The 9,707-nt window shown below is 38.0% G+C and overlaps 1 protein-coding gene across 1 annotated transcript; it reads right to left on the reverse strand.

Moving 5' to 3' along the window:
* Nucleotides 1–5,029: 5,029 nt before the first annotated feature.
* On the reverse strand, nt 5,030–6,735 carry LOC110453007 (gastrin/cholecystokinin type B receptor-like). The gene has a single exon (XM_021501802.1). It carries the CDS (start codon nt 6,638–6,640, stop codon nt 5,309–5,311), a length of 1,332 nt encoding a protein of 443 aa, XP_021357477.1. The 5' UTR covers nt 6,641–6,735; the 3' UTR covers nt 5,030–5,308.
* Between the last annotated feature and the right edge of the window lie 2,972 nt (nt 6,736–9,707).

A 9,707-nucleotide genomic window follows, 5' to 3' on the forward strand; every position in this document is an offset into this window, starting at 1 on the left:
ATCTAACAATAAAAAGGGAACGTGTAACAGAATGTCGAAAGCCACAATTTCTATAATTAATATTGCTTAGGGCATACCCGTTTTCTTTTTTTCCAATTTTCCAATATTCGCAGTTTATCTTATATACAGCTACTGGTGTTTTATTCTTCATTTCGAAAGGACAGATCGTCTAAACTTGCTTCAAAGTATAAATAATCGATATGTGCATACGAGAGACGTCCTTTTGTTATACCGACAGCGTTTTTCGGACTTCTCTAACCTTTCCTGAATCATTTCTTGCACAACCCAATTCCATATTTAGCAAACATATTCTAAAACTGGTAAAATAGATTTGCATAGGTTTCAAGAAGATTATTTCGATTCAGTAAACACTTTAGTCTTCGTATGACGCTCATCAGCTTTCCATGACAGAGCTATAGATCGCACTAACAAGCTCGCCGCTCCTGCCCCGCCCTGGTTGATAGAATATAATGAGTTCATGTACAGTAGAATTTAAAGGAACAAAACCAAACTGATGTTTATATAACAAAGAGATTTTTTTTTTTTATTAATTTACAATTTTACACATGCAAAGTTAAACACCTTCACAGTACTTATTTTAAATAATTGTGTTGAAGATTACTCAACAATTTCTAGGGAAATCGGTCTATTGTAAGAGGTGGAATGCTTGTCACTATATTTAAACAGTTGCATGACTAAACATTTTCCAACTATTCAAAAAAAAAACACGTATCAATAAAGACATCTCTACATGTAATATTCTATGTTACTTTATCTACGTTAAGCGTTGGAGCCCACTTAATCCTTCTGGACCTACCGCTGCAAAACCATATTCGTTTTATCACACAAGGGTGTTATCAACCATGCACATTGTTCTATATAGCACCTCCTCAGTCTGTCCTCGTCTTTAGTCAGTTTCCGTTTGCTGAGACGTAAACTCTTATTGCATGAATTAGATTTAGCACCTGAGCAAACTTTTAGTTTCTCAGTACAGGAGAGAGATTTTAGTAAGGGTACCGTGCATTATAGAGAACACACTCCCACGTAGTAAGCTTACTGAAGATATACGTCCATGAAACACGTTAATATGGGTTATAGAGGACATGCTTATCTTCACTGAGGAGATACTTTAAACGCAATTAAATATCAACAAGGTCAATAATTGTATACTAATCACTGACGACTTGGTACGCAACAGAAAAAAACCGTCAATAATAATGGGTCATTACGGTCGAGAGTCTTCACTGAACGAATACACGGCCTGCAAAATGCACTTCATAGTCTTCATCCAGGGCACAAAAAAATAACAAGACGGCTGACAGCAAGGTCATTACAGAAAAAAAACAATTCTTAACAAGGACACCATCTTAACAAGGGGGAATAACATTGTACGATACCGGGGTGTGCTTTATATAAGCAATGAAGTAATGTATATGCAATACGCTTGTGCGTTGCAGATTACAATCTTGAATTAAGAAATAAATGATCAATTTGTTCAGGTACTGTCGCTGTGGCTATCCTAATGAAGATACCTATCATTTCCTTTTTAACTGCAATACAAAGAATAATCCTCCTCCGTGAACTTAATGCAAGTATTCCTCTCATCGTTAATCTACTCCTTTTTGGAGATACACATTTATCTGAGCAGGATAATCTTCATGCATTCTCAGCAATATATTCATGATTCTAACATTTCAACCCACCCCGCTCCCTTCCCTTCTTTCTATCTCTCTCTGTTTTAGTTAAAAATCAGGTTGTATATAAGTTTAAATGTTTTGTACCGATCTTTTCCTATGTTGACGGCACAAGAGACACGGATATTTAAGGACGAACGGAATGACAAGGAGGAAGCAAACCAAGGCACGGGAGTGATGGACAATAGTACAAGGCACGGGAGTGATGGACAATAGTACAAGGCACGGGAGTGATGGACAATAGTACAAGGCACGGGAGTGATGGACAATAGTACAAGCAGAATGTTTAGGTAAGTGTATAGTGGCAACTTCTGCCGTCAGTGTCGGAAAATATTGTCCACATTACAAAAAATTACATTCTCTCTCTCTCTCTCTCTCTCTCTCTCTCTCTCTTTCTCTCTCTCTCATAAGATATGTGCCATCTTGAATTTTGTAAGTATATACAGATGTTTTATTTTAGGGAAAAGCTTTTAAAAAAGTTGTACAACTTGTGCCCAATCATGTTGCTTTAAAGGCAATAAAATACGTTTAAACAAGTAATGCAATGAGCGAATCTCAACTTCGACATTATTTACATGTGAAGAAAGATAACTCGAATAAAACTCAGAAAACTTCACTGTTGATAGTCCAGATATTTTTACATTTGGCATGCCCATAATAATTATTTGTTTTTTGCATCTCACAATGATGGTTATAAAAGAATATATATCCGAAAAGTCACATCAGCCACTTACAATTCCTATGAAATTTTAATTGATTTTTTTTATTCTTCGCAATCAATCTTTTTTTTTAAATATTGAAATCAATTGACCGGCTAATTCGCTTATATTATCCCTTTGTAATATTTAAACGTTTCATCGTGAAACGATTCCGTTAGTTACACTGTCCTTATCAAAATGTATTAATGTATAAATGTTTTTCTACTTTCTTTGAACTTGTAAAGATGTTGCTAAAATGCGGAATAATCTATTAGATTGTGAATCATTATTACTATGATTATGAATGATGAAGTTCAACTTGCACGAGGACACTAAATTGTAAAGAAGCTGACCCCGGTGCTCCCCAGCCCTGATAGTCTTCTAATATACAATGTATTTGTTGGGGGAATAAATTTGATATTCGCACACACACAAAAATGTTTAACGTCATGTTTTGGAGTTGATATCGACGTTGGCTATGGAACCAAGATACTTTTAATGGAACGTTGAACGTTGTCCGTAGTACTTATGCCATGGAAAATAGAACTGGAGCTGTTTTGAAAATTGAGCATGGAAGGTATCATAATGTTCTGGATTAGATTTTCAATTTTGAATAAATGTAGGAGCCACTTCAAAATATTAATATCAAAATATTCTGAGGTCCATATTCAACGTCGTATTCCGGGTCTATTTTTAACTTTGAATGTGGAACAAGTCGAATCAAAATTGAGCATAGATTTTACAATTATTTGACAGTCAGCTCTGAAATAAAAAAATAAAATAAAAAAAATACAAACATATTTCAAATGTTGCGACGTTTAAATTTCGATTTTTTCTTTAAATGTGTGTTTCTGCGCTTGGTTTTGCCAGTATTCATCTAATTTATATTCAAATTGTTTAACTGTGTTTGAATTCACAACATTTGACTGAAGATTGTTCCATAAACCAACAGTTCTCAGTGTAAACGGTAATTTTCGAAAAATTTAACGTTGTATCCACGTGTAGATGAAATTTCCCTGGTATTAAATATGTCGGATACTTCATGGTCAATTTTCCCTGACAATATTTTGTAAATCTCTATCATATCGCCACATGATCTTCTATATGCTAGTGTTGGTACTTTTTGTTTTCTTTTAGGCCAGGTACCTGCTTTTGTAAGGTATGTCCAATGATAACAGTTAAACCATGTTCTTTGTACGACTTGTAAATCGATAGTTGATGTGGTATAATAGATTATGACATAAATGTATCGTCAACTAATAACATAATTAATGATGTAGCCTATGTCATTATATAAATCGTTGCTATGCAAAGCATAGCCCCGAGTACCCCAGCTTCTAACGTCCAGTATCCAGAGTATCATACTCGCTCTTTCATTTCAATATCATACTTTTCAATCTATCAAAATATATTTTAGCAATTACTGTATACTATATCTTTCAAATTCAAAAACAATCATAAATCCCAAGCTCTAACAAAAGCTTTACTTATGTCATTAGCATTATTTTGTTATCTTTGTCTGGTTGGATTGAATGGTATTATATAAAAGTACAACTGATAATGGTCAACATAACAATGATCTGGTAGGAAAGCGAACTGGTTTCTATATATCACGGTTTTGTTTTCAGTATGGCGCGTTAATGATTGTGTTTTACTCTTTTTACAGTTTTTGTTGAAGTTTAAAGGTCAGTAGACGTCGTATTGTTTGCATGTTCAATGTTAAGATGAAGGAAATATAATATTCAAAATGGCCGTGAAAAGTCTTCAATTCTACTGGTCAATGGACACTTCGTCATCATATTCACGAATATTCACTCGGTGTAGATGAGACTTGTCAGCTGAGACAGAACTGAGAAGTGTGATAAACACAATCAATGAAATTTCTGAAATTATTAGAATCATTTAGATGAGACAATAGAGTAAGATATATATATATACGTACGCATAGAAGTCTTGCAATTTTTTCAGTATTTTCTCATTTAATGCAAAAAAAACTATTTCGGCAGCTTCCAATTTTATAAACTCACGTTCCACGTTTAGACTTACGGTCTCTAATTCCTTCAACAGATGTTCTAAATTTTACACATTTAAACATGGGGTATTTCAGTAGAGATACCACGTTTATTCACGTTAACACTTGTTTATTCTGGTAAACTTTGGGTTCTCTCACCCGAGTTTCAATATTTATAGTAAGATGCCTTGGACCAAGATTCCACGTTTATTACAATATAATGTCATGGTTTCTCACATGGAGTACACACGTGTATACTGACATACCCGATATTCCATGTTAACGCCTACACATCCAGGTTTCCAAGCATCACTGCCATGCCCAGGTTTCCATGTTTCTGATGTCACATCCGGTTTTCCAATCGGGCCATCACCCACAGTTTACGGTGACACGTCCGGATTCCCTGTTTATATTGCGATGCCTTGAATCCCCGTACCCTGTTTTGACATTTGATTACCTTATTCAATGATTTAACTATCATCCCTGGTTTCCGTCTTTACAATATTAAATATTCATGGTGTAACGCCAGGACTTCCATATTTTGCCTTTCATTCGATATTTACAATGTTATAGCCAAGTGTTACCTTTTTCAATGATAACAATGTCATTGGCGAGTTTGCATTTCTACTTTTATTAATGTTTACAATACAACGTTGGAGTTCTTCGTTTACATTAAGGTATTGTATTTCTGTTTTAATCCAGCTGCGCCCAGTTGTCCACCTTTGTACTTTTTCAGCCCGTCAAATAAACCAAATGTTTCATGCAGTTTTCGCGTTTATACAATATGCCCAGGTTTCCGATTGTACAATTTTTCAGCTGCGATTTAACATACCGGGGTTTCTACTTAACATTTTAATCATATCGATGTACCAATTGTCGCAAAGGTGTATCTAGTACTGTCACTGTTACAGTCGGGTTTCCAGGGTGTCCCTGCTTGGTGGTTCCGCCAACAGTGTGTTAGGGTGGCGAGGCAAGATCCTTCGTTTGTTGTGCTGTCGCCTCAGATTTTCGACCTTAGAGTTGGTAATCTGGGGAAACACCTTCGTTCTACACATGATGACGTTAAGAAAGTTCCTACGGAATTTTTCATTCATCAGTGTATATATGACTGGATTATAACAACAGCTACTCACCGCCAAACACTGTAAAAACTTGCGTAACTGTCGTATCGACTGTGTTGGGCGCACGTCCGACTTTTGGATAATGATGCTGAAGCATTGAAGAGGTAGCCAGCAAATCACATACAGGAACACAACTACGAGTAGCATCTTGATGGCTTTCTTCTTAATCCTCAACTGATTGCTCTCGGACGGCTGGACAGACGAACCGATGGGGCGCTTTATCCACAGGCGGTGGATGATGATACCATACAACACAGACATGACGAGGAGGGGGAGCAGGAACAACAGTGTAAAAGATAGCCACGTCTGGAGGACTTCACCAGCCACTCCATTCACCAGTGGCTGCATACACAGATACTTCGTGTCACAGCGCGACCGGTATGGTACCAACTCGTACTGTTGGGCATTGGGCAAGCTGGTGGCAACAGACAGAACCCACACAAATAGTAAAAGTGCGAACGCTTTCATTGGGCTCTGGAAGATTTTCCCTTTGAAAGGGTAGACTATGGCGTAGAATCTATCAAAAGCAATGCAACAGAGAGTCATTGAACTGCAGGACACTGACAAACTGTTCATAAACGGGACCATCTTACACGAGAAGGAGCCAGACTGCCAGAATGTTGTGAAGGTCACGGTAATGTCAAAGGGTGCGGCTGTGAGAGTGTAGAGGAGGTCGCTGACCGCCAGAGACATGATGAATACGTTTGTGGTGGACCGCATGTGACGGTTGAAGGCGAAGGTGAGCAGCACGAGCGAGTTACCCACCAGTGACGTAAACACGATGACACCATACAGCACTGCCAGGACGATCTTTGGACTTTCATCCAACTCAAAGCTTGCAAGGTACATATCCCAATCGGAGAAGACCACCAGCATCAATTTTTCACAGAAATTGGGAAACAGACTGCTTGTGGTAGGATTACAACACAAACTTTCTACATCATCAAAAATACTAGAAGACGAGTTTAATCCAGGAGAAGACAAGTTTAGTCCAGGCGAAGAGATGGTTGAGTTATGATTAGGGGAAGCATTAAATCCTGTCTGTGACGTCACATTCCCGCTAATTCCGAAAGGCGTGCTTGGGGTAGGAGAGACTAGCGTCGTGCTACTGTACATCTCGCGTAACGGGCGGTCACAAGAGGCTTGCTTTTTAAAAGTTCACGCGATGGTCAGAGGAACAATAACTGTGCATACACCAAAGCACAACTCATCTCCACGTCGAAAGGGGTAAATTTGTCTGTTTCTTTAGTGACCACATCACTTCGTTTTTATATATCAATATTGAAGTATTGGGCTAGTGAGAAACACACCTTGACTGTATAGAATTGAACTGTTCACTGACCAAGAGTTAGATACTGTTTAACTTAAACTGACCAACCTAAACATTGCACCTATAATTTCAACAAGATATCGTCATGGCATTAACGTCACTTCCCCCAAAACCGGATGTAGGCCACGGCCTGAGGTAGATTGTCAATACGGAAGATTAGTGGTCTGGAGAGGCAAACAAACACCATCTGTGCCAAAGATGCAGCAGTCTCCAATAAATATCTACATAGTTTACTCTGCCAAGTTATTTGATTGTGAAAAGTTTAAAATGACCATGGTGTGCTAAAGGTTTATCATTTTGAGTGTGTGGAAAGCATTAGACGAGAAAATATAGACTTTTCAGTAGTTTCCGTTTCCTTTCCCTTACATTTCTGTGTCTGTTTTCTACATATATACGTATTATAAATGGAAATTTAAGAATTGTTCTTAATGACCGTTCCAATGCAAAACATCGTATTCCTTATGAACTGAAAACATGTGTTTACAATAAAAACAATGTCAATAAAAACTCCTCGTAAGGTTTATATCTACCTACGTGGAGTACACCGTAAGGTTTGTATCTACCCACGTGGAGTACACCGTACGGTTTGTATCTACCCACGTGGAGTACACCGTAAGGTTTGTATCTACCTACGTGGAGTACTGTACACCGTAAGGTTTGTATCTACCTACGTGGAGTACTGTACACCGTAAGGTTTGTATCTAAACACGTGGAGTACACCGTAAGGTTTGTATCTAAACACGTAAAGTACACCGTAAGGTTTGTATCTACCCACGTGGAGTACTGTACACCGTAAGGTTTGTATCTACCTACGTGGAGTACTGTACACCGTAAGGTTTGTATCCACCTACGTGGATTACTGTACACCGTAAGGTTTGTATCTAAACACGTGGAGTACACCGTAAGGTTTGTATCTAAACACGTAAAGTACACCGTAAGGTTTGTATCCACCTACGTGGATTACTGTACACCGTAAGGTTTGTACCTAAACACGTGGAGTACACCGTAAGGTTTGTATCTACCCACGTGGAGTACACCGTAAGGTTTGTATCTACCCACGTGGAGTACACCGTAAGGTTTGTATCTACCCACGTGGAGTACACCGTAAGGTTTGTATCTACCCACGTGGAGTACACCGTAAGGTTTGTATCTACCCACGTGGAGTACACCGTAAGGTTTGTATCTACCCACGTGGAGTACACCGTAAGGTTTGTATCTACCCACGTGGAGTACACCGTAAGGTGTAATATAACGTATGCTCACTCTGTGCCAGAGCGCTGTGTAAGGTAAGAGCACGTTGGTAGGCAATGCCCCATATTTCAGGTTCCGTGAGAGGTGCTCCCCAAACCTGTAGGACCTCAAATAGAGACACTGACACTTCAGCTACTGGCATCTTCCTTCTTATACTTACAAACACAACAAAATACATCTTAAAACTTTGGGTACAGAACCAGCTTGTTACTTAATAATGGAAAACAGTGTCTTATTATCTTACAACACTTATTTAATAAGAGATCCCAGAGGGATCTTGGCGCCCACCATTGTACTATCTTCATTAGTTCTTTGTCAGTTTGATATTTTCTCTTCTTTCCTCTAATCTGTTTAATCGAGTCATGTTAACAGTTAATGCACCTTGAGGTAACTTTTGATCTAAACTTAATACTGATGTGTATGAAAGCCATCCTTCAAAGTGAGTTTGCCATTTCACATATTTACTAGTACAGTACTTAATGTGAAAGAAATAGAATCAATAATTGCAATATGAGAAAGATCTGTTTAGTTCTTCCTTTAGTCATTTTGTTTGTATGATCAGTCTCAAAATATAACATGCACAACGAGGGGTCAATGGGACCCTACATATCAAATTTGAGAAGATCCCTCAAGTTATTCCTGAGAAATAGTACTAACAAACCTTCAATGTCAAAAATCCTAGATGGCTGTCGGTAGGCCATTTTGTTTAACTGATCAGTTTCAAAAGTAATCATGAACAATAAAGGATAGTGGGAACCTGCATTGGCTGGCCAAAAAAAACAAACAATTTGGCTGCGTAAAAAAATTGAAGCACTGGCCCAAATGACATATTGGTGGCCCAAATAATTTTGGGAAGAAATCTTTCCACAGCATTTAGCACAATGCTTCAGCACATTTAAATAACATATAACATGACAATGTTTGTAATATGTTAAACAGAATAAAACATTATATTTTTAATTCTTCAACCCTAGTTAGTAAAACCTGACATGATCCACTCCATTCAGGTCTTTCCAAAAAGAAATACACAAAACTCGCACCTCAAAGAAGAAACCCTGGCAGTATTTATATAGAAAATCTAAAAAAAAAATTATCACATTTTCTAAATCACCGACAGTTCGATTCAAATCGAAGTAATGACAACTGAAAAATGTACTGCCACCCAGTTAATGTGGAAGGGACTATAATTTCTTTTATTCATTAATTTTTCGACAGTCCCCCAAGCTATTTTTGTTGGGCCAGTGACTATCTAACTTTTGACAACTTTTGGTCGCTCGAGCAAGACTTTAACCGCCATTGGCGAGCAGGTGACCGTCCATTTTAGGCACTGCTGCAACAACAAGGGAACAAGGGAAACCTACATATCAAATTTGAGAAAGATGCCTCTGGTACTTCCAGAGAAATAGCGATAACAAACTTTCAATATCAAAATCAAAGATCGCTGCCTGTCGGCCATGTTGTTTATCCGATCAGACTCAAAGGTTGCACTGCACAGCTAGGGACCAAAGGAAACCTACATTTAAAATTTGAGAAAGATCCCTCTGGTACTTCCCTAGAAATAGCGATAACAAACTTTCACTATCAAAATCCAAGATGGCTGCC

This window comes from Mizuhopecten yessoensis, unplaced genomic scaffold (genome assembly GCF_002113885.1).
Source record: "Mizuhopecten yessoensis strain PY_sf001 unplaced genomic scaffold, ASM211388v2 scaffold815, whole genome shotgun sequence".
NCBI lineage: Eukaryota > Metazoa > Mollusca > Bivalvia > Pectinida > Pectinidae > Mizuhopecten > Mizuhopecten yessoensis.

Bases quoted from the DNA above. Each gene is read 5' to 3' on its own strand.
- LOC110453007 (XM_021501802.1), bottom strand. From the start codon at position 6,640: ATGTACAGTAGCACGACGCTAGTCTCTCCTACCCCAAGCACGCCTTTC.